This window comes from Nannospalax galili, unplaced genomic scaffold, assembly GCF_000622305.1.
Source record: "Nannospalax galili isolate Female #2095 unplaced genomic scaffold, S.galili_v1.0 scaffold676, whole genome shotgun sequence".
In the NCBI taxonomy this organism is placed as follows: Eukaryota; Metazoa; Chordata; class Mammalia; order Rodentia; family Spalacidae; genus Nannospalax; species Nannospalax galili.
The window spans coordinates 1,231,016-1,256,279 of record NW_008337446.1 but is presented as its reverse complement, the minus strand read 5'-3'; the positions used below and the strand labels follow the sequence as shown (position 1 = coordinate 1,256,279).

General features: G+C 37.5%; 1 protein-coding gene across 1 annotated transcript in view; it reads left to right on the top strand.

The window, feature by feature from the left end:
* Tnks (tankyrase) overlaps positions 1–25,264 on the top strand; it is a 214,673-nt gene that overhangs the window by 55,975 nt on the left and 133,434 nt on the right. The window contains exon 3 of the mRNA XM_008832600.2: positions 11,708–11,803. Coding sequence (XP_008830822.1) covers positions 11,708–11,803 — 96 coding nt within the window. The remainder of the gene's footprint in view (positions 1–11,707; positions 11,804–25,264) is intronic.

Below are 25,264 nucleotides of genomic sequence, written 5' to 3'. Positions count from 1 at the left end.
CCCTATTCATTATATTACGTACACTTTAATCTCGATTTTGGAATAGCTTTGTAAGTGGGTTGCATTAGGTTCTGCATTATGTAATGGCATTCTAAATTTCCTCTAAAGGATATTATTTAAGATGAAAGCAGCTTTACTCAGTGAATGTCGCTAATCACTCAGTGCAGAAGACACCAGTGAGCATCAAAGAAATGTTTATCTCATTCTCAAGAGAAATTTGCTTATTATAAGCATGAGTATGTTGAAAAAGAACAGAACTGGTTACTCTTTTTGGGCCTCAGATTTAATCTGGTGTACACAGTCAACGTTTAACTTCTATGAAAAAAGAATTGAAATGAGAGGGCCTGGTGAAATGACTCAGTGGGTAAAGCCAGTTGCTGCCAATCCTGACAACCTGAGTTTGAGCTCTGGAACTCACTTGGTGGAAGGAGAGGACTTGACTCCTACAAGTCCTCCAACCTTCACATGCACACACTGTGGTATGCATGCAGTCACAGACAAACATTTAAAAAAAAATCAGCATAGGGTCTTACCATCAAGTTTTGGTGGGTAACCAAGAGCAGGGGCAATGTTTGAGGGTCTCTGAGACCCCCTGGTCAATAGCTTCAAAAGAGGGAGTCCATCACTGGCCTATAGAAGGGACAATGCCCCCATTATAAGGTAACTCCTTTTACTCTCCTTTTATGATGTGATGTATATGTGTATTTTATATATGTTAAGTTCGCTTTGGTCTTGAAGGACCACCTTCCTGGACACACACTGGTTATGGCTTTTAGAGGGAATAGATTTTGTGTTTGTCTTGCTTTTTTTCAGTCTTGTCTTAGTCTGGTATTTCTCCACTATGCCTCTATTCCTCCCTTTTGGAATGGGAATGTGTATTTGGTTCCACTGTATGTTGGGAGTGTGTAATTTGTCTTTTGATTTTACAGGGACTTAGAGTTAAGAGATTGCCCTCAGTCTCAGAAGAGACTTTGGACTATGGACTTTTGAATAGTATTGAGACTGGTAAAGACTATGGGGACTTTTTTTTTTTTTTCCTCCCTAAAGGAAGAAAAGGATCTTTATTTAGGCTCATGTTAGTGACAGAATTGTTTCAGTCTTGGTATTAGTTCCTGCTATGGCACTCCAGCTAGGGGCTCCTAACCACCTTGCTCTGTAGAATTTATATGCTAATGAATTACTGACTGACTTAGGGAGCAAGGGCAATCTCAGAGGCACATACTTATGTATTTATACAATATACATATATTGTCTCTGGTTGTAAATATTAACAACTGCACCATCTATTCTGTCTTATTTTGGGTTCTCTAAAAACAAACCCTAAGGCAGGAATTTGGAAGTCTGATATTCATCTGAAAAGGATCTCAAGGACCTTAAAGTGGAGGAATAGGGAAAGTGGGGCAGGAAGAAAGGAATTATAAAAGGAAGTATAAAAATAAGTGAATGGGACAGGCCTGTAGGAAAGGGGGGTTTAGTCCTGCTAAAACCTGGGGGTGGGGGGAAACCCTGGAGGACAGTCTCAAAGAAGTCAGAAGCTGGAACACTGTTCTATAGTCTCTCTGCTGGCTATTGGGAACTCCTGGGTTATAATGTTTACAGACTGGACAAACTCCAGCATAAAGCCCAGAGCATGAAAGTAGAATGTGAGTACTTCTGTGGGAAGGGCTAGCAGGTGGAGTCAGAGACGAGCTGAGCTGCTTTGGGGCAAGACATCCCCAGGGCTGCTGTTCAGGGGATGAACAAGTCTACATCCTTCCTGTCTATGGGGACTTTTAAGGATAGACTAATGCATTTTGCATTTTATATGGTCAGGAGCCTGTGGGGGCCAGGGAGTGGAATGTGGTGGTTTGAATGAAAATGTCCCCCAGAGGTTCCAAGTATCTGTTTTCGGAGGTCCTGGAAGGTGTGACCATGCTGGAGGAAGCACATCACTGGGGGCAGGCTTAGAGAGTTTTTAAGCCTTGCCTGATCTTTAGTCAAGCTCTGCGTCCTGTGCCTGCTTGAAGATGTGAGTACTTAACTTCGGTTCCTGCTCCAGCCACCTCTGCCACCATGCCTCCCCACCATGATGGACTCTTGCCCCTTCATAAACTAAATAAACTCTTCCTTTTACAAGTTCCCTTGGTCATGGTGTTTCTATCAGAGCAACAGAAAAGTAACTAATACAGCTGAATTTTCACATCTGCTGCTTTTTGTAATCTGCTCTGAAGTAATTTTTGGGTTGGAATATATGAAGAACATCCAAATTTGTAGTTGGATAAGGGAAGTATGTTTTAATAACCTTTCCAAACAACTCTAGATATTCTTTAATACTCAACTTAAACTTGAAGGCTATAGCTTCCTTATTTCTTTTTGATTATAAGGTTCAAACTTAGGACCTCACACATGCTAGATAAGCACTGAGCTAGGCCTCTAGCTTGACACTTGCCGTTTCCTAATGGTTAATTACAATGTGGATTCTGAACCATATCAGGAAGTTTTATATTATGTAACATTGCAATCTTAAACTTTGAAAGAATATTATACGTTTGTATGATTTTTGTAATTATTTCCATGATCTTCAAAAATATTGGTTGAGTTTGGCACATAAAGTGACACATACCTTTTATTGTATCAAAAATTATATTTGTTGTTTCCATACTGTTGTCAGCAGGATGAATATGAATGTGGAGGTTGACATTCAGGTAGGTAAATAAAATGTCATAAAAATTCCATTTTTTGCTTGATGGCTCATATCTTATCATTGGCAGTTAAAAAGTATGTCTGCCCAATACACAAGTCTGAATACATAGTATTTCCTGTTAGTTACCTTTTTAGTGAAAATCATATTTCGTCACAAAAGTTCTTAGTTTGGCTTGCAACTGATTACTTAAACCCTTTTTTGCTTGAAACAACCATTGTACTTTGATATGCAGAAGTCCTTATGCATTCTTTTCAGTTCTTCACAAGATTAAAAAAATATGTACCCAAGGATGAAGATTTAACAAAATTAATAATTTCTGCTTATTCATTAAGAAACTGGAAACTAGCACATTCTGGTGGTGGTGCCTCACCCTGTGCTCACAACAGTTGCCTGTCCTCCATTGCCTTCAAACTCTGAGGGCACATGCTGATAACGGTGGAATAAAGAAATAATGTGTAGTTTTATTAAGAAAATGGTTTAGGAACCAGAGAGAGGTGGCTCAGCAGTTAAGAGCATGTACTGCTCTTGCAGAGGCTCTGGGTTCGGTTCCTAGAACCCAAGTTGGGTGGCTTACAACCACCTGTAACTCTGGTTCCAGGAGAATGTAATGCCTCTGGCTTCCACAGGCCCTGGACTCACATGCATATACCCACATGATTAAAAATAAATCTTTAAAAAATAGTTTGGGCCTTGTGGAATCCTGAACTCTGATCTAGGGAATGGTGGTTATTCTCAACTCAAGTTGCCTTTCTGAGGAGGCTTCTCTGTTTTCTATCTATACCAGGCATGCTATCAAGGGCTATAGATTCTTCACTCTCTCAAGGCGAAAATTTCTGTTTTTCTCAGTATTACTCTCTCCTCAGCACGTTATGACTTGTACTTAAATACATGACACTTTCAAACCATAGCATATAGTAACTGCTAAGCCTCAGTCACCCTAGGGCTAGGTCCACACCCACCTTATCCTCATCCTGAGGTACAAGCCCCTTAAGGTGAAGGAAGAATATTTGTTCCAGCCTTTACTTTTGGGAGGGTTCTAGGTTTTCATTGTGTTGTCTTCTTCCATGAGACATTGGAAAGAGTTCTCATTTTTTCTGATGAGTAATAATTGCCTTCAAATGGTGACATCTTCTATGTATGGCTGTACTCTGGGTTCCTTTTGCTCTTCAAATTTTTGATGCTTAGTTCTTTACCTGTCTCCTTGGCTTCTGGGTAATTTTAAGAAGTTGTATTTAGTTTCTGTTTTAAATGTAGTTATATTGCTTACTATCCAAGGGCGGTCCAAATAACCTAGTCAGAAATTACTTAAAATTGAAAATGTGTGTCCCTTAATTCTAATTTAAATTTAAGAAGCCACGTTACTGTATAAATTAGCAGTGATTACTTGAATTTTTATGTATACTGTTAGTGGTAAATCAACCCTTAATAATAAAAAATTAACATGATAGTGAGATTCAGTCTCCATGTTAACTTGACTACTTTTATGCCATAGTAAGTAAAGCATATATTGAATGAAAAAATATAAACAGTTTTATATTTGCAATACTATAATGACTTCATTTATGCAGTTCTGTAGTATTATACTATTATTATACATGTGTCTATGAAGAAAATAGCAATATACATTAGCTTCAGGGTATATTATATATTTCAGTTAAGGAAAAAAATACTCTTTGTCTCTGTCTAGTCCCTCCACTCCTGTTTATGTTTTGTTTCTTTGAGACAGCATCTTATATAGCCCAGTTTGACCCTGAGCTCACTGGGTAGACAAGGATGACGTTTCTGATCCTCCCACCTCTACCTCCACAGTGCTGAGATTATAGGCACATACCACCATGCTTGGATTTCTATAATGCTGGGAATCAAACAGGTCTTCGTGCATGCTAGGCAAGCCTTCTATCAACTGAGCTATATTTCCAGCCCCCTTGTGTCTTAAAGCCTATGCATGGGAGAGTCCTATGTATTGAAGGATGTTGGCTACAGTTTGGTTCTTTGATACATATTTTGGTAAAGAATGACAAATTTTTGTACTTAAAAACAAAAACAAAAACAAAACTTAAGCTCTGAAGACATGACTCCTCAGTTAAAGATGCTGCTGCCGTGCCTAATGACCCAAATTGAATCCCTGGGACCCACAGGGTGGAAGTACAGAACTGACTCCTGTAAGTTGTTCTCTGACTTCCACAGGAGGGCCTTGGCATGTGCCTCCCACCCCAAATACATGTAGTATAAAAAGTAAAAGATCATGTCAATATATTAAAAAAAACCCCATAAAACTTAATGAGCTTGGTCACTTGTTTGATTCAGTTTTAAAATCAATCTAATTGAGAGTGTCTGTACTCAGAAAGAGTAAGATACTTACAAATGTTTGGTAAACATTGATGTAAACAGAACTTCAATTTAAATAGAGTGCCATCATGATGAACCATTTTAGATTCTTACTCTAAATTCATATAATTATAATTTTTAATACTTTTTAATAGTGTGATTCTTGCCACTTGAAGTAAAAACTTATTTTGATATTTGGGTCCAAGAATCTTGCTACAATTTTAGTTTTGAAAGTTAACATTGTTTTTATTGCTTCAGTTCTGACTTCTTAAATCAGCTAATAATGCCTGTAGTTAAATATAATATAAAGAAAATGGGGCTGGAGAGATGTCTCAGCAGTTAAGAGCACTAGCTGCTTTTGCAGAGCACCTGGGTTTGATTCCCAGCACCCACATGGCGGCTAACAATTGTTTCTAACTCCAGTTCTGTGGGGTCTGATGCCCTCTTCTGATCTCCTCAGGGATGGCACAACATAGGTGCACGTTACACACATGCAGGCAATACGCTCATACGTAGAAAATAAAAATAATAAAATTTAGGGCTGGAGAAATGGCTCAGCTGTTAAGAACACTGGTTGTTCTTGCAGAAGACCTGGGTTTGAATCCCAGCACCCACATGGCAACTAACAACTTTCCATAACTCCAGTTCCAGGGGATCCGATAGCCTCTCTGTCCTCACGGGCATTGCATGACATGGTGCCCTTACCTACATGCAGGCAATACACACATACACATTAAAAAAAATGATAATAATAAAATATTTTTTAAAAATAATAAAATTTAAAAACATAACATTTTTCTAGAATTTGACATATTGAGTCTTTGCATTAAGCGTAGAATTTTTTTTTATTCGTAAGAGTAATATAGGTGCTAAACTTAATGTTGAGAAATGAAATGAAACATGGCTAAAGTCATATTTTCTGAATCTGACTGGCTAAATCCTGGTTTTATAGGTGCTGAATGCCTGTATCAGAAATGGGAAAAATCACATGTCCTTATCATAGCTCATTTGAAAATGTTTTTGAATATTTGATCCTTTCGACTACCTGGTGTTATGCCAGCTGCCATAGTTTTCCTATCCCTCTTACTTGTAGAGGAGATAAATTAGGTTGAGATACACTGGTCGAACAACTGCAACAGTCAAGATGTAGAAACTTAAGGTTGATCAGATTTCAGCTGGTCACAGATAGTATAAGGTGTAATCCTAGAATTCACAAGACTGAGCAAAAGGATCAGATTTTGAGGCCCACTGTGGCTATAGAGGGAGACCCTGTCTCAAGAAATAAATGAAATAAAGGAAGTTCAAATGGCCATAATACTCATTAATTTATGGACTGGATTTTTTTTTCTCTCTCAAACCTTCCTTTGTATTTTGTTTACATATTTCCAGAGGCTGGTGACATTTTTGCTATTTAGAATCTATTTTACTTTAGTGTGTTATCAGTGAGCATTGCCCATACAAGATGAATTTGCAAATACATTTTGTATTGATAGTTACATTTCATTGTTTCCTTTGATGGTTCAGAACTTAGAAAGCAAATTTCAAGGCATCAGAATTGACTCTTAAATGCCATCCCTTAAATACCATCTGACATCCCAGAATGCTGCTGCTGTTGTGTCTTACATGTATGCCATTCTCCCATGTTAGAACCTAGTCCTACACAAGTCTGCCAAGAGTACTGTGAAACATTAGCAATTTGAGGACACTTTAGATGAAGTTCAATTTGAAGAATTGCTTGAGGAGTGGTTTGGGACATTTTTGTATTTTTTTGACAGTTTTGATCTCAACTTTCAGTTTTGTTGTCTTTTATTAAAATGTTAGGAAATGTGAAAACCATTGTCCTTCACTTTGACTTGGACAGTGCTTCCTTCCTTCCTTCCTTCCTTCCTTCCTTCCCTCCCTCCCTCCCTCCCTCCCTCCCTCCCAGCTCTAAAAGCATTCTCAGTCATTTGAGGCCATCCCCAGATAACCTAGAGCTCATGGTCTGGCTCAGCTCCTGTATCTGGTAGGCTGGGGAATGAGCCCCAGAGAATTATAAGTATGCTCTGGCTTAGTGTTTCTTTCAAATTGTCTCTGGTAGACTAGAGAATCTCTTCTTCAGTGTTTGGCTCAAGAATTTTATGAATAATTAGTATTGAAAAGTAATTTTAAAATAACATAAAAAACATAGTTCTGAATAACCTCATTTTCTATGCTTATTTCAGTGTGGATAGATTACAAATAGTTCTGGAACAAATACACCCCATAGACCTCATTTTGTGTGGCACTTCCCAAGGGCAGATATCTGTACATTCTAAGCCATTAGACATACCCAACTCATCCTCTGTTTCTGTATGGTCTGTGAGCTAAGAATTGTTGTTACATTTTAAATGGTTTTTAAAAATCAAAAGTATACTTTGTAGCATATGAAAATTATATAAAACTCAGATTTTTATGTCATATGTAATGAACTTTGGGGATGATGGAACATGCTGTGCTTATTTGTTTAAGTACTGCCTGGACTGCTTTGCACAATGAAGAAGGTTAGGGGACAGTGATTGTTTGGTCCACAAGGCCTAAAGTATTCACGTAGCCTTTTACACAGAATGTTTGCCGACCTCTGCCCTAGAGCAAAGCCTGAAATTAGTAGTTTCAAGTATAAACAGGATCTGCATTTTAACTTAAAAATGATCATACTAGATTATATAAGGCCATTTTATGCAGTTGTGCAATGTACTTTGCGCATATGGTGCACTTGCCTGCTGTCCTCTCCTTTCTTGTCCTTCCCTCACATTAGTCCCTTTTGTTCCCCTAAACAGTTTGACTTCTCCTTTCATGTCACCTGTACATACATGATTTTATGTCTTGAAGACCCACAAATGGGCACAAATGATTTTTATCTGAGACTGACTTAATTCACTTAATATGATTATCTTCATTTTTATCCATCTTCCTACATATGACATTACTTCTTTCTCTTTATGAGTGAAAAAAATTCCACTGTACATAAACCACATTTTAAAATCCATTCCTCCGTTGATGGATATTCAGGTTGATTCCGTAACTTAGCTATGTGGAAAGTGCTGCAGTGAACACTAATGTACAAGTATCTCTGTGAAATGTTGACGTAGATGAAGTCTTTGGGTAAATACCCACGAGTGATATAGCTACAATATGTGTAGGTCTGTTTTTTAGCTTTTGGAAGAACTTGCATAGAGAAGGGTTTACATTGTAAAGTGTGCTAGTGGGCATCCTCAGACTTGAAGCCCCACCTGTCTGTACTGCCTGTTCTCATCTGATTCTCTCAGCAGTCTCATAGGCCTTGTGAAAGATAAAGTTAGACCCGTTTTTAAAATTGCAGATACTTTTACTTCTAACACTTAGCAGATTTTCTTTTTTAACCTATGTCTGGTGAATTTAAGAAGGTTAAATATTTTCTAGCATGGATTTTGTTGACAGTAGTTGGTTTGAGAAATTCAACTGATCTTTCCTGAAGCAGCATTATTCTGCAGTGGTATACCTATGTGTTTAGGTCCAAGAAAGGGCCAGATGTGGCCACAAAATGTTTAGAAACCATATATTTCAAGCAACACAGTCACTGCTTTTAAAATCACCAAAAAACAACGCCTAAAACTGTAATGGCTGATTTATGCTGCAAAATAAGAAAGTTGCAATAGACAAAGTACTTACACCATTAGGAGTGAAGTTTGAGTTGCTTTTTGCAGCGGGGGGGGGGGTCAGGGTTAAAAACTGAAGAATGAAAGTTCCCATTATGCAGTTGTCATATTCTGTTAAGTAAAAAATACAGCTTTACCCCTGTTTAAAGGTTCTGACATTTCTAAGTATGAATAAAAGCCAGTATTTTTCATAGCAGCTATTTGTTTCCCTACACTTTGCGTGCGATCACTCAACAATTGAGTCAGATAGTTGCCACCTTTTTTTTGATTCTTGAGTCTGCTTCCTGATAAAGATGCTGTACAAACCAAATCTGGAATTTCTTCCTGGAATTTAAAAAAAGTTCCTGCAAAAAAAAAACCTATTCAATATAATTAAAAAAGTAGCAGTAGCTTGATATTATGTTACTGTTTGATTCCTTAACTCTATAGTCATTTTATAAACATTGGAAAATTAGGTCATAATTAAATTCTTCCCTCCTCCATGTACAGGGGACACATTGTAAGAATCAGAGTGGATGTTTGCAACCTTGGATAGCACTGAATCCTATATCTGCACTTTCCTGTATTTTAAGCTTTATAGCTGAAGTTTAATTCAAAAATTAGTCACAGTAAGAGACTAACAATAACTAGTAAACAGAACCATTATATTGTATTAAAAGTTATTGCTAGTATGTTCTTGCAACTTCTGCATTTAGAGATGTATTAGCATAGCTCTTATGGATTTCTTTTTCCTTCCTCACAATTTAAAGGTAGAGGATTTTTTCTTACCATAGATCTTAGCAACCTCAGCATTCACTGGACCGTTGTTAAGTAAATAAGGGTCACTTGAATACAGGTACTGTGATGCAATGATAGTTGATCTGCTAGCCTAGGTGACCACTTAGTGACTTACAAAGCTAGGCCATCTCTCGCCTGAACAGAGCAGGGCACTGCAAAATGATCATGATACTCAGAATGGTGCTCAGTTTGAAATTCAAAAATTATTTGCTTTTGAAATTTCCGTTTACTATTTTTTGCACTATGGTTGACTATAGACAAGTGGAACCATGGAAAATGAAACTGCAGATGATGGAGGGGATGACTAGAAAGTCTCTGCAAGATCTCTCTGAGATGGCTCAGTGGTTAAGAGCACTGACTGCTCTTGCAACCTGGGTGTGGTTTCCAGCACCCACCTGGCAGGTTACAGTTATCAGTAACTCCAGTTTCAGGGGATTCAGCACCTTCTTCTGGCCTCTTCAGACACTGCATGCATGTAGTTAATGTACATAAATGCAGACAATACACTCATACATATAAAACAAAAACAAATAATTTGGCTGGGCATGGTGGTGCATGCTTTTAGTTCTAGCACCTGGGAGGCAGAGGCAGGCAGATCTGTGAGATCAAGGCCAGCCTAGTCTGTGTAGCAAGATCCAGGCCATCTGGGGCTAAAGGGAGACCCTGTCTCAAAAAAATCAAGCAGAACAACAACAACAAAAAGATCTGTCTGCATCTTCTCAAGCCATGGCAAGTTTAATATCACAAGTGTGAAATTCCAAGATCTAAAGCAAGAAATATAAATACTTAACTTCCTGATAGCTGTTTTTTAGCTGTGTTCAAGGATATTGCTTGCCTATTGTAGCAAATTTATTAATTTGATGAGTTATGCATCAAAGAAAGATATTTTAAACATCAGAACTTATTACATATACATATATATGTAAATCACCTTCCAAATATTCTAAAGAAATATTTTGCTTGGAACAATTAATGAATGAAAATTTGTGGGTTATCAGTGGTAGTGGGTCAAAACTTGAAACTGAACTGTACTTGTTTATTAAACAGCTTTGAGAATGTTATATGTATGCATAGGTGTTTATATGAGTGTACAAGTATGCATATGAGTACCTCTGCTTGTGGAAGCCAGAGGGTTGATGGCAAATCTCCTCTTCAGTCATTCCTCTCATTTTTGAGATAGAGTCTCACTGAACCTGGAACATACTAATTTGGCTAGACTAGCTGGCTAGCTAGCTTCAAGGAACCTCCTGTCTCTACCTCTCCAGCTCTAAGATTACAGTTGGGTGCCACTGTGCCCACCTTTTTACATGGGTGCTAGGGGTCTGAACTCAAGTCCTCAGGGTTATGTGACAAGCACTTTACCAACTAAGCTACCTCCTCAACCCTAAACAATTTTTAAAAACATACAGTAAGTATCCTTTATATGAAATGTTTGAGATCAGAAGTATTTTGGAGTTTATCCCTTCCTGGATTTTGGAATCTTTGCATATACATAATGGAATGTTTTGGAGTTGAAATCCAAGTCAGTTTTGTTTCACATACATTATGTACACATAGCCTGAAAGCGATTGCATATATTTTTAGTGCATATATATTTTAGTTTTGACTGTGATTTGTCTCATGAAGTCAGGTGTGGCATTTTCACAGTGATTGACTTTGTATTTCTAAAAATTTTGTGGAAAGATCATAATATAAGAGAGTTCTTTTTTGTAGTGTGATTGTAGGGAGCCCACTGTGTCTGCTAAACTTCTGAAAGTAAGCCAGTATGCTATGGTGAGTTTCATATGTAAGCAGTGAGCCACTAAAAGCCTTGCACAATATTACAGCAATTCTGAGGAGAGGAAGTGCTTGGAATTCAGCAGTAAAACAGCAACAGCTATAAGCAGCCACAATGGTAGTAAAGATGGGGCAGCTTCACAGTTAGCATAAATCACTGAGCCGGTCAGTGAGCACGTAGCTTCCCATATTCTTGCCTCAGGGAGGCAAACCAGAACTCTTCAGTGCAAGATTCTTCTGGTTTCATATTTATGATGTCAGGTCATGTGACAATACTGTACCATAAGTTGCCAACTTCACTTTACTCTAGAGAAGATCCTTTGGTGCAGTGCTTCCCCCTCCTTTTTCTTTCTTTCCTTTTTTTTTTCTTGAAAGAGAAAAAATTGTGCAATGTATGTTTATGCCTACACCATGCCGAGGCGACACTTAGCAGTAAATAATTTCTGTATCCCCGAGGTAAGATACTGTTTCTGCTTTCCCTGCACAGTGCTGCTGCAGCACGGAGCTGATCCAAACATTCGGAACACTGATGGGAAATCAGCACTGGACCTGGCAGATCCTTCAGCAAAAGCTGTCCTCACAGGTAAGAAAACAGAGCTACCAGATGACATTATCTGTAGAGCTACTAGCTTGATTTTATAAAATTTTCATGTGCTGAGTATTTTTTCACTAATCAATCTAAAAAATACAATGTCACTATCTACTACTTTATTATTGACTGGATATTTGTCTTACTAATTGTGCTGTCATATATGATAATCTTACTACTTATACTACTTAGTATTATAGCATTAAATGATAATATGTTATTCACTCATTTTGTCATTTTTATGGTTTATATCACAGTTTTCCTGTGCCCTGTCTTCTCAGCTGTTTCTTTGTAAGTCCTTCGCTGTTGAACAGACAAGGGCATTTGAATTACTATGAAGTAGTTTTGATTGGAAAGACAACCTGCTGCCTTAGCACTGGCGCCTGGAGCCATAGCTCAGTACCCTGCTGCTCCCCTTCACCCTTTTATATTTTTATCACATTTTCACTTTTTACCGTGATAGCCAAGTGGTTTTTTTTTAAAAAAAAACTAGGGCAATATATTATCTCTTTACTTCAGATAATGGAGATTTGGGGCTTCTTGATTTTGTTAAAGCAGATGCAAGAACAAGCACAGAGGAAATGTGAGAATAGAAAGGACCTCTCCCAACCACACACAGAATTGCTTTTTAACTGATAGATCTGAGCAGCTGTTTTCATTGATCTTCATTTTCACTGAAATGCTGCATTGGATCTATTTTTGTTTTTATTCTCAGCATCTGAGTCCTGCTGCTTTTGCCCTTTCTTAGTTAACTGACCTTTGTAATTTAGAGCCTCTTTGTCACTGCAGTGATAACAGGATTGTTTTAGGTTGTATTGAAATAAGTGACTTTTAACTACCTTTTAAATTTGCCAAGTTTGAAGAAGTAAATCTTCTGTTGTCATTTAAGACTAGGAATCCATGCTGTGTACTTTTAGCAAAGATTCTGAGATGAATAGAAGATGTTTATATACAGAAAGCTTAAAAAATATATGGACTTTTACTTAATTACTCAGCATGGAAAGACAGCTTCCAACTATGCTAAAAATTGGTCATTGCTAAATCAGAGTAATATGATTTTTCTCAATTAATTAAAGATTAAATGATTGAGTTGCTGCACCAAGATAACATATACCAGAGGAACAAAGCTATTTAAATTAGTGTAGATAAATTAAATATAAATGCAGTTTAAATGATGAAATTAAAATACATAGTCTCAAGCCTGCTTAAGTTCTGAAACCTTTTCAAGTCTCTTAAAAAATCATGTACAGCAATAGTATCTTTAGTAGTCTCTGACCAAAGGAGAAATACAGTTCATAGAAACAGAGGTACAGTATGTTATAAATGCTGAGTAAGACTGTGTTTCTCACTGTCCTCCCTCTGACCTTTCTTCCTCACCAACTCTCACTGCCTGCCTATACCTTTGTTAGAGTCATTTAATGCATCATTGCTTTTAGATACGATTTTACTTTTTGAAAAACCATGTTTAGATATGAGCTATTAATATGAAGCTACTTCCTATTTTGTAATGGATGTCAGCAAGATTATTTTGGGGAAGAACTTAAGCATAATCACAGAGACTGAAGAGTCCTGGAGGACAGATACCATATCTTTTCAGTTGATTTGAAAGCCATCTAGCATTGCACTTTGCTTAGATAGGGAGACATTAAATTCTTGGTTATAATACTGATTTTAGTAATTGTTCTTTTTTTTTTTTCTTTAATGCCTGTTTTTGACACAACTTTTCAGATATAGTTTACAAGAAAAAGTCTAGTAATAGTTTTGTTGCAAATATAAGCTAGCTCTACTTACACATTCATGTTATATAATGTAATATCAGTGAAATAACACTTAGATGAACTGTTCCAGATGTTTTTATGCCCACGCAGGTTTTCTACTAAGCAATTCTTTCCAGTGGAATTATGGTAAAAGTATTATTTCTGAAGCTAAATTAAAAGGATTAAGCATTGGTTTTTAAATAGGGAGGTGGGCTTATGGTATAGCTCAATGGTAGAGCACTTGCCTAGCAGTGCAAGGCCCTGTGTTTAGTCCCTAGCACCCTTGGGGGTAGGGGGCTTTTGAAAATAGTATCTTGAAGTTCCTTAGACTTATTCTTAAGTGATTCTTGCTTTTGTTTTTATGCCAGATGAAACTGTAGTATCATTACATAACTTGAGAATTTTTTTTTTCCTTAAATGTTTTTTCTTTGGTTATTTAGGTGCTGAAAATCTTTAATATCTTATTTGTATTACTGGTTTAGTGTGTTAATCAAATTATATAAAGATGCATCTTTATGTCCCTTAAAGGAAATTAAAAGAGTAAATCTCTTTTTATAGACCATTTAAAAATATGTTTAATTACTTTGAGTGCTATACAAAACACAGTTTGGCAGTTGGGCTCTACCACATAACCTTTGCTTGGATTTTGCATTTAGGCATTTAAGAGTTGTTAATTGCAGAGACTGACTCCATTGTTGGCTAAATTATTAGAGTGAATGGTAGTTTTATAGAAGTCTTAAGGGTTTTTGGTGATTTTGTTTTGGGTTTTTGTTAATGACTGATGGTAATCATCTGGTGGACTTGGAACTACTTGGTCCTTTTATTTTTCTTGTTCATTTATTTGAAAGAACAAGCATGTGAAATGTTTAAAACATCTAATGTAAATTTTATTGGAGAAGATATTTGGTATGATTTATGAGTTTTTTAAGGTAGCATATTTTAGAGTGGTTCTCTACATTTGGAAATTTAAGGAAATAAAAGTACAAGAAGGAAAAAAAATTATGATTCTACTTTTATTTGGTATTTTTGTATAGACCTTTTCTAAGTGTTTATACTGCACATTCTTATTTTTCTTCAATAAAATCAGTGTCATGTGCGATATAGTACTCAATTAAATATATATATTGCTTTTTTTGCTAATGACTGATGTTCATATATACATATACGTCTGTATATTTAATTTAGCAACATGGATACCTTCAGAAGGCATTAAGTATTTTCAGTATCAGCTTTCAATTCCAAAATTTATCCCTCTGTGGATGTATTTTAGTTTTCGAGTGAATCCCCTCTTGTTAAAGGCTTGAAGAATAAGGAGCTACCCTTTAAAGGGCTGTACTGTGTGTGGTATTATTATGGGAGAGCCACTTTAAAGTGTGTTGAAAGGGGACTGTTCCTAAAGGGGGCTAAGAGAATGTTTGTTTACCATGTAAAGTGGAATCTCTGGGACACAGTAGAAAGAATTGAGGGTATGGAAACTGAGTCAGACAAAGATGTGAAAATTCATTAAGACTGAGGGTTTAGGGGCAAAATAGATGACCAAAGGGATGTTTATCTTTGATAGGATCAAAGATAATTGAATCTAAGCTGGGTGAGTTTATATGGTCACAAGGTTGACTAGATAATTGGTAGCTTTCTTGTAGATTTTGAGGAAAGAATGGTTGCAAAAAATACTGAATATACACTGGGTGTGATAATGTACACCTTTAAACTCAGCCCTGGGGAGGCAGAGGCAGGTAAATCTCTGTGAGATTGAGGCCAGCCTGGTCTAAATAGTGAGTTCCAGGCTCTGATGCATTCCTGAACCTGATGGCTTGGGGCAGTGGACACCCCTTTACTTCGAACTGGTTCTTTTAAACTAGCCTAGCCAACTGGGAAAGACTGTGAGGTCTGACCCCAGCCAATGAGGAAAAGACACAGTACTCTTGAGTGAGGAATAAAAGCCTATCAGCCTTCCAGGTCCTGTGTGCTGGATCTGACAGACCATGTAATTCACCCTTTTACAAAAGTAAATCTGCTTTGCCAGTTCCTTTCACTTTGTCCATGATCTTTGTGCGGTTTTGGAGGGGTCATTGGACATCAGATTTTATTTCTAACATTTTAAAGATATTTTACTCTGAAGTGCCTGGAAACCAAATAAATTTGGCCCACTCTTATTATCCCAGCACTTGGGAGGCTAAGGCAGGAGCATCATCACAAATCTGAAGTCAGCTTTGACTACATAGTGAGTTCTAGGTCTGTTGGGGCTATGGAGTGATAGACTGTCTCAAAAACCAAAACAACAGAATTTGAAACAGTAATAAACTTTGCCTTGAATTTGTCCTGCTTAAGGAAGAAGCCTGCATTTCTGATCGCTGGGCAGCCTCCTAGTTTCTACAGGGGAATCAGCTGTAGCTCATTATGAGACAGACAGTGTTTAACCTGGTGTTGTCCTGTAGTGCCTGTTTTGGTATATTAGCAAAGTGTGTCTGGAATCCTATTCTACTGCTTTCTACCGCTTTTCAGATAAGGTCAAACTTTTTAGAATAATTAGTGAGAATTTAAATGATCTGGACCCTGCACATTTAGATTTGATCATTAGGGTTTTGCTCAAACAACACTTTCACTTTCTTTCCTTCACACTTTTCATCCATCCTCTTGTCAGTCAGGTCTGTCATACTTCCAGATTGCTGGATATCTGTTTCTCACCACTGTACACTTTAAGCCTTGGTCCATATCTTCATCTTTCATGATGGCAGTAGCTCTTCATGAATCTTAGTGTGCTTTTCACTGTAGCTGCAGTAATCTTTCCAAAACATAAATTAGCACCATGTTCAGAAACCTCTTTAATATATTCCCATTACTGCTCAGTATCCAGATTTCTCAAGTCTGGCCCGTCATGATCTAGCTTCCACAAATGTCTCTGTTCTTTTACTCTATGATCTCTATTTCAGCTACAGCCATTGCTTGCTGTTCCTCAGATACATGAAGCTCTTTTTTGGGGTCTGAAGTAAACAGCTCCAGAACTTCATGGCTCATCGTTTAGCTATTGGCTAAAATGTCTGACCTCAGAGCAGCCTTCTGGTCCCCAATTCTACTAGCTGACTTTGTTTGCTTGATGGATTTGTTAGCATCTGAAATCATGTTTTTTAGTTGTTTGTCCGAGTAGACTGAAAAATTGAGTAGAGTTTACACTTTTGTCTACCCCCAGGATTTAGAATATTTAAAATGATCAGATTAGAAAATAAATCTGCAGTCTGATTACTGGTAGCTGTGAAAATAGTAATGACAGCCATTAATTGTCATTTCATGTCATAATATTCTTCTTTTATTTATTTTTTATGTGTATGTGTGTATTGCCTGCATGTAGGTAAGTGCACCTGTGTCGTGCAATGCCTGCAGAGGTCAGAAGAGGCTGTTGGATTCCCTGGAACTGGAGCTACAGACAGTTGTTAGCTGCCATGTGGGTGCCGGGATTCGAACCTGGGTCTTCTGCAAGAACAGCCAGTATTTTTAACCACTGAGCCATCTCTCCAGCCCCCATGTCATAATCTAAGTACATTTTTCGCTTGTGGTGGAACCGCCTTTAATCCCAGCACTTGGGACGCAGAGACAGGCGGATCTCTATGAGTTCAAGGCCAGCCTGGTCTACATAGCGAGTTCCAGGCCACCTGGGGCTACAGGGAGACCCTGTCTCAAAAATCAGACAAAAACAAAAACAAAAACAAAAATCATATTGAGGGGCTGGAGAGATGGCTCAGCGGTTAAGAGCACTGACTGCTCTTGCAGAGGACCCGGGTTCAATTCCCAGCACCCACATGGTGGCTACGAACCATCCTTAATTCCAGTTCCAGGGGAATCCAAAGCCTTCTTCTGACCTCTGTGGTACTGCATGACACAAGTGCACTCACATACATGCAGACAATACACTCATACACATAAAATAAAAACAATAAAATATTTTTTAAAATCGTATTGAATTGCTTATTGTCCTCTTAAACCATAAGAGGATACTGTACCATACATACAGTATTTAAAATGTTTGAGCCATTGATAAATAAAAGGCAAGTAAATAATGTAAGTAGGCCTTATGAGAGTTCTAGTCGCTAAGCTTCTAACTATCTGTTCAGATAACCCCAGCACTCAAGTACTATAGTCTTATCGATATATAAAAATTAAAACCATCAAGCAATGGTGGCACACACCTGTGTGGCCCGAATTCCCTCTGGGTCTCCTGAGCTATCAGACAAACCATATAATATATTTTATGTGTATTTATTAATTTACAAAGGAATGAGAACCCAGTGCCTAGACCACACCTGGCAGTGCTACTCAGAGCCCGCCATATCAGACCACACCACCACTCCTCAGGGGGCCAGCGATCTTGCCCCAGGTCCACAAGAGTCAGTCCATTCTGTCTTTGAGGTGCTGCGGCTGGCTGTGTGTTCCCCACACCAGGAGCGTTACGTTGCTCTGGGCTTCTCCCAAGATGGCTCCCAGAAGCCCCTTCTCAGTCCATGCTCCATGTCAGGCCCCGCCCATTGGAGGAACCAGCCAATTGGGAAACAACCTGTAATCCCCATGTCTCAGTTCTTGGGTGGTGAAGGCAGAAGTATCACAAGTTCAAAGGCAGAGTGGGCTACACAGTGAGATCCTGTTTCAGAGAAGCAGGTTTTAACTGAGGCTTGATTGACAATTGGTAACTACTGGGAGAGTCAGTTTTAATGTGTTTGAAGCCTGGTAGGCTGACTAGACTCCAGGGGACAGACCCATACACAAGAGCATTCAGGGACCACAGATAGGCCTTAAAAGAAAAAAGAAAGAAAAAGTACATGAAGTGGGAGGGAGTTCTGGGTGCATGTGGAGATGAGGGAGGGGATCTGAATGTGATCAAACTACATTGTATGAAGTCCTAAGAATCAATAAAATAGTTAAAGAAAAACCAAGATATAGGATATAGTTTGAGGGTAGAACACTTGCCTACTAAGTGTTTTACCATTGAGTTCTGCCTCCCCCACCATGAGCAAAATGTGAAACCCAGCTTGATCTTTCTGTTGATCAGAAATGGTATTTGTACAGCCCAGTAATTTGTTAGTATGTACCGAAAGCAGCTGTGAGTTTTTTAGGAAAAACCATAGCAGCTATGTAGCATTTTTCATTGCAGTTTAGAACTTCAACCAAATTGCTATTTTAAGGGATCCTCTTAAGTTTTATTATAGCAAAATTATTGTTAATTCTTGCTTTTTTTCTGTTTGTGGTACTGGGGATTAGGACCTAAGGCCTAGTATATGCTAGGCAAGTGACCACATACCCAGTCCTAACAGTTTTTTTAACAGGATACATGAAATACTAGAGTTCATTAATGTTTTGCTTCTGTAAGGTTACTGGCTCTTGCTTGAAATTTTGATGTTGAAGTAATTGTAGAGTCATTTACAAATGTAGCTAATAGTACAAGGAGGCTCCCTCTTCCCTTGGTTCCCCCTAGTGGTCACTGCAGTGCAGCACACATTGAGGATATTTGATGTAGTGAATGCATAGAACATGTTGATAATAGTAGAGTTTCTTCTGTTCTAGTGTCTTTATGTAGTGTTGTTAACTGGGGTAGATGAGACCAGTTATCAAGTCTATTTTCTTTAAAAAGACAATGAAGTCTTATTATTTTTTAAATGTTTTTGTTTAGGTTTTTGAAATGGTCTCCCTGTAGCCCCAGTTGGCCTAGAACTCGCTATGTAGAACTGGCTAGCCTGGATCTCACAGAGATCTCTCTGCCTCTGCCTCCCAAGTACTGGAATTAAAGGTGTGCATCACCACACCCAGCTGAAGTATTTTTTTTAACCCTTAATTTTGTTAGAATAAACATAAAACCATTTGGACCTGGGTGTTTTAATTATCTTCATCATCACCATCAACTCAGTTATTATATATGCATATATATGAATGACTAAGTTATTTGTTTCTCCTTGTGAGAATTTTGGTAGTTTATAATTTCATCTTAAGTTTTCAAATTTGTTTAGAGAATTGTTTGGAATTTTCCTGTATTAGATATACCTGTACTTTCTGGAGCTATAGTGATGGTTTGTTTCATTCTTGATATTTGTAAATGGCATTTTCTTTTTTTCTAAGCAAATTCTGTATTTTATTGATTTTTGTTTTCTGTTATGATGTTATTGATTTCTGTTCTTGTCTTCATTATTTCTTTCCTTGTGTTTACATTGAGCTTGTTTTGCTTTTCCTGGGTTCGTGAGGTCAGATTAGAAAATTGACCATATATGTTTTCTTATTTAGTGTGGATCTACTGTGAGAAGTTTCATCTGAACAGTTCTTTTACTGTGTCACGTAAATGTTGATCTGTTATGCTTTTATGCTAATTTAGTTTAATGCATTTTTTTTAGAATTGATTTAGAATTTCTCTTTAGACTTCCCCTGTAGCCCATTAACTACTTATGCATGTTTAGATTCTAAGTGTTCAGAGACTTTTCTATTACCTTTTTAGTGTTGCTTTCTTGTTCATTTGAGTTATACTGGGACAATACTCTTTCTTTTTTAATCCTTTTGTGTTTTGTTTGTTTTTTGTTTTGTTTGATGGTCCAAAATATGTTCTGTTGTGAAATATGCTCTGTGGGTATGAAAAGAAGGTGGTTCCTGAGGTTGATGATTGTATTCTCGTTCTATTTGTTAGATCCTGTTCTGTATCCTTTGCTGATTTATTTTCTGTCTAGTTCAATCAGTTAAGAGAGAGTAAAATTTCCAAATAAAATTGTCCATCTGTCCTTGCTTTAAATCTAGTCAGTTTTGCTTCATATATTGCAGCTTAATTGTCTGGTGCATGCATATTTAAGATGATCATCTCTTCTTGGTGAACTGTGGCCCTTCTTTCATTACAAAAAGACTGTTTCTGATAATTTTCTTTACTTTTAAGTTCTATTTTATCTGATACTCTCTTGCTCTTAAAAAAATTGAAATGTGCATGATATTTATCTACCTATTGCCAACCTACCAATAATACCTTTAATATCGTTAATTTAAAATGAGTTTCTTTCACCCAAAATTAGTTGTGTAACAGTTTGCCATCCCTTTCTGCCAGTTTCTGTTTTTTAATTGGTATACTTAGATCCCCTGGGATCTGTTGTAGACTTTTGATTTCCAGAACTGTAGTGTGATAAATTTGTGTTGTTTTAAGCTATCAAGTTTTTGATAATTTGTTACAGTAGTAGTAGGAAACTGTGCTGTAGTGATTGGTTTTTGTTGTTTTTGTTGTTTTTGTTGTTGTTAATTCAGTTTATGATCTTTCTGGTTTAGTAAGTGATTTTTTATTTTTTTCTATTTTGTTTATTTTTATTTTATGTGTCTGAGTGTTTTGCCTGTAAGTATGTAAGTGCACCATATACATGGAGTGCTCGTGGAGGCCAGATGTGGGTGTTGGATCCCCTGGAACTGGAGTTACAAACGGTTGTTAGCTGTCACGTGAATGCTGGAATCTGAACCCAATTCCTTTTTAAGAACAGCCAGTGCTCTTAACTGCTGAGCTCTCTCTCCAGCTCAGTGATTATCTACTGACATCAATACATTTTCTTTATGATATAAGACTGGATCGTATTTAAACCTGGCTGGATTAATTTTAGCTGGCTTTACTGTGCTTTGGGAGAAGAGCTGGGAGATATGGGTACACCGCCTCCTTACGGCAGTGGTGAGTAGAAGTCTGGGTGGTGAGTGAGTTCAATTTATGCCTCCTTACTTGACTGCTGTTGATAATTTTCTGGCTGAATGGTAGAAGTCTCTCATTACTTTTACTTGCATGACCTCCACTGGTGTCATGTTAACATGGCAGCATCATTACTGTTAAATTCTAATGAAAAACTTGATTCTCTACTGGGCCTCCTCTAATATCATCCCAGTGAGAAGATGTTGGGACATGTTGCTGTTGGCTGGGTGTGGGTAGAAGTACATAGTCCTCATCTCTACTGGTGATGCCCTTAGAAAGAGTGACAAATTACTATCTGGAAGACATGAAAGGTCAGGCTCCTAGCTTTCTAATTAAAGCCTAGTGAGAGTGCAGATCTATGGTCATCATTGGATCTTAGCTGGCAAGGGTGGATGGGGTACTTACTCAGGATTGTTTAGAGATGGGCAGTACTTAGCTGGAGAAGACTGGTTATTGTATAATGGTTGACTTCATAGGTACTCCCTTTCCTAGTCTGTAGATTAAAGAGAGTTGGCTTCTTTGAAGTCATTTTTATCTATAATAATTGACATTTCCAGGTTGCCAGCTTCTTTAGCTCTTAAGTTTGGGGTACATGGGGTACAAAGAACTTGGGAACTGAATACCATATCATTCTTTTGGTACTGAAGTCTAGTTAGTCAGGATTCTGTTTACCTTCTAATGGCCTTACTTTTGTTTTATGTGTAATTTGTAGGTTTTTTAGATATACTTTGTGGGAAGAATAGGGAAAAAATATTCTAGTTTCCCAGAGTCCCAGAAATCTTTTTTTTATTTTTAAAGGTGTGTGTGTGTGTGTGTGTATATATACATGTGCATACCTATGGAGGCCAGAAGGTATTGGAAACCCAAGAACTAAAGTTTACAGGTGGTTGTGAGCCACCCAACATGGGTGTTGGAAACCAGAGTCCTCCAGAAGAGCAGCAGGTGCTCTTAACTACTAAGCCATCTATCTCTTCAGACCCCTGAAATAATAGTAACTATTATTATTAGAAAGTTTAGAATAGTTTTATTAGAACTTAAAGAAAAATCCCCAGAGCAGGCAAGCTTTAACTCTCAGCAGCTGCCCTTACTTAGGAGGAGGATGGAAGAAGTCATAAAGTCACAGTGGTTTAGAGCAGGCATGGAAGTCAGGCAGATACTTTGTGGGAAACTAGCAGCCACTTGGTGGTGGGGAGAGGTAGAGAGCTTTAGAGAAAAGGTAAAGAAACCCAAAATGTTGAGGCAGCCCAGGGCATTAAGGAAAGCATGATTAGAAAAGAGCTAGAAAGAAGAAGCTGAAATTATTTTTAGTCAGTCATTGCTACATAGACTCACTCATTACTCCATGGACATTATGAGCATTTAAGCACTGTGTAAAGCTGCATGAACAGTATGAATTGTGTCTTTTTATTTTTTTGAATCTGTCTCCTAATCAGAGTTCAAGATTTAAGCAACTGTAAAATACAGGGAGATAATGCTGAATCATGATGAATACTAGCCAGGTAGTACAGAGGTAGAACTGCTCGACGTTTTTGCTTTTAAAATGGAAGAAAACACAAAACTGTTGTTTTGGAGTTCACAGTTGAGTTGAATAATTGCACAAAAATAAAAATTGTCAATAACCTGATGCTTTGGCAGTTGCTAACTGGGGAGAAACCCATTGTCTTCCTTTTCTTTATCTCCTTTCTATGCTGTTCAGTAATTCTGTTTACTGTTTGGCTCAGCTCTAAAGTTGGAATAGTCCAGCAGCAAATATTTTCCTAATTTTGAAGAACTAATTTTCAAAACCTTAAAAAGTCTCTGAACATATGGCATGAAGGTTTTATTACTTAAAAAAATTGATGTTATCGAATGGTGAAATTACAGGAATCATCTTTTAATATTGCGGAGGCACTGTTAGCTATATAGTTATATAGTTAGATGATTAAATTTTATTTAACTAGCGTACAGTTGGAGTATTTACTAGTGCAACTTTCAGAATCCCTTCTTTACTGCTTTGCTCTAGCCTTGCTCTACACAGTGGCCCTGTTCCTGTACTATGTCACTAATAAGGCTGCAGAATCTGGACTAGACTATGATGCAGAAGGTTATGTTGCAGAAAGTTACATTGCCTAAATTATACCCATTCACTTGGCAAGTCATTTGATTATCAGCCGCTGACAGGTTTAGAATAGGAAGGAGTATTGTAGGGGACCCTAGGAGGCATAATACCCTTAAACCTTTTCTTACTATAGGGAAGACATCGCTAGCAACAGGTTTATGGCTAAACAGCATAGAGGTTAAATTGCTAGAAGATGCAGTATTTGATTATAAAGGGAAATAGGGGAAGTGGTGGGCGGTGAGGGTGTATGCAGCAGGTAGCCACCCTTTATATCATCTGTCTGTCCCTGTCTGCAGTAGTTTCATTTACTTATTTGTTGCCTAATTCTCATCCCTTACTTCCAGCACTAGATTAAGTGGAATTCTCCTTTATTATTTTGATTCTAACATGCAATAAATATTTGTAAAATGAATTATTTTATTTATCATAGGAGTATGTTTTAACAGTATAAGGTGTTTATGTATATGTGTGTGTATATATGTGTATGTATATATATATATATATATATATATTTATTTATTTATTTTTTGATCTTTTTGAGACAGGGTCTCACTGTGGCCTCACCTAGCCTGGAGATTGTTATGTAGACCAGGCTAGACTTGAACTCACAGAGATCTGCCTACCTCTGCCTTCTGAGTGGGGATTAGGCATGCACCACCATGCTCAGCTTTTTATGTATACTTTAAAAATATAAATTTATATAAATAAATATATAATACGTTTAAGTAAAAAAGAGCATACTAATAGTACGAAGAGTACAAGAAATGATATATTAAGGAGATAAACTGTAGATCATGGCATTAGAAAGGAACCTTTAAATCGAGCTGGGTGTGGTGGCGCACACCTTTAATCCCAGCACTCGGGAGACAAGAGGCAGGCAGATCTCTGTGAGTTTGAGGCCAGCCTGGTCTGCATAGTGAGTTCCAGGACAGCTAGGGCTACAGAGAGATCCTGTCTCAAAAAGACCAAAAAAAAAATTTTTTTTTTTAAATCTGAGACCTTGCCTCAAAAAGACAAAAAAAAAATTTACCTTTATTTTTTTGTCTTTTTGAGACAGGGTCTCCCTGTAGCCCCAGCTGTCCTGGAACTCGCTATATAGACCAGGCTGGCCTCGAGCTCACAGAGATCCACTTTCCTCTACCCGCCAAGTGCTGCTATTAAAGGCGTGCACCACCACGCCCATCATCTTTATTTTATTTTTTATGTGTATGAGTATATTGCTTGCTTGCATGTAAGTGCACCCGTGTCATGCAATGCCAAAGGAGATCAGAAGACGGTGTTGGATCCCCTAGAACTGGAGTTATGAACGGTCATTAGCCACCATGTGGATACTGAGAATCGAACCCAAGTCCTCTGCAAGAGCAGTCAGTGCTCTTAACTGCTAAGCCATCTCTCCAGCCCCTGTAAAGGAACCTTTGAAAAGTCATCTACTCTGGTGGTTGGTTGGTGTGTTAATCTAGTTTAATCATTCATCCCAAAATTTGAAGGTTCCTCTTTCAGCTGCTGCTAAAATAAGCTAAAAGACCCACTCTTTAGCTAGTTAGATTTTCTTTTTTAAATCCTTAATACATTAATCATGGAAAAATAACATCTTTGTGTATAAATTAATTGATGGGATATAAAATTTCCTGTCATAGTGTGAGCAATATTTGGCCTATACCAGGGTACCTGCAATACCTTTTGTTATTGAAAAATTGCAGATAATCAGTTGTATTCAGAGTGTATTTAGACTTGTCATTGGACGTCTGTGTTTTAGACAAAACATAATTCTAGATGATGTAATAACCTGTTAAGTAAGAGATTTTAAAAACTTCTGGTCAATTAATGGTTATTGATTTCTCTAGAACCTTAAAAAATATTTTACGTTTTTTTTTTCCAGAAAAAAAAATCTTTGTAGGTGAAGCTTCCTTTGTACTGTATCA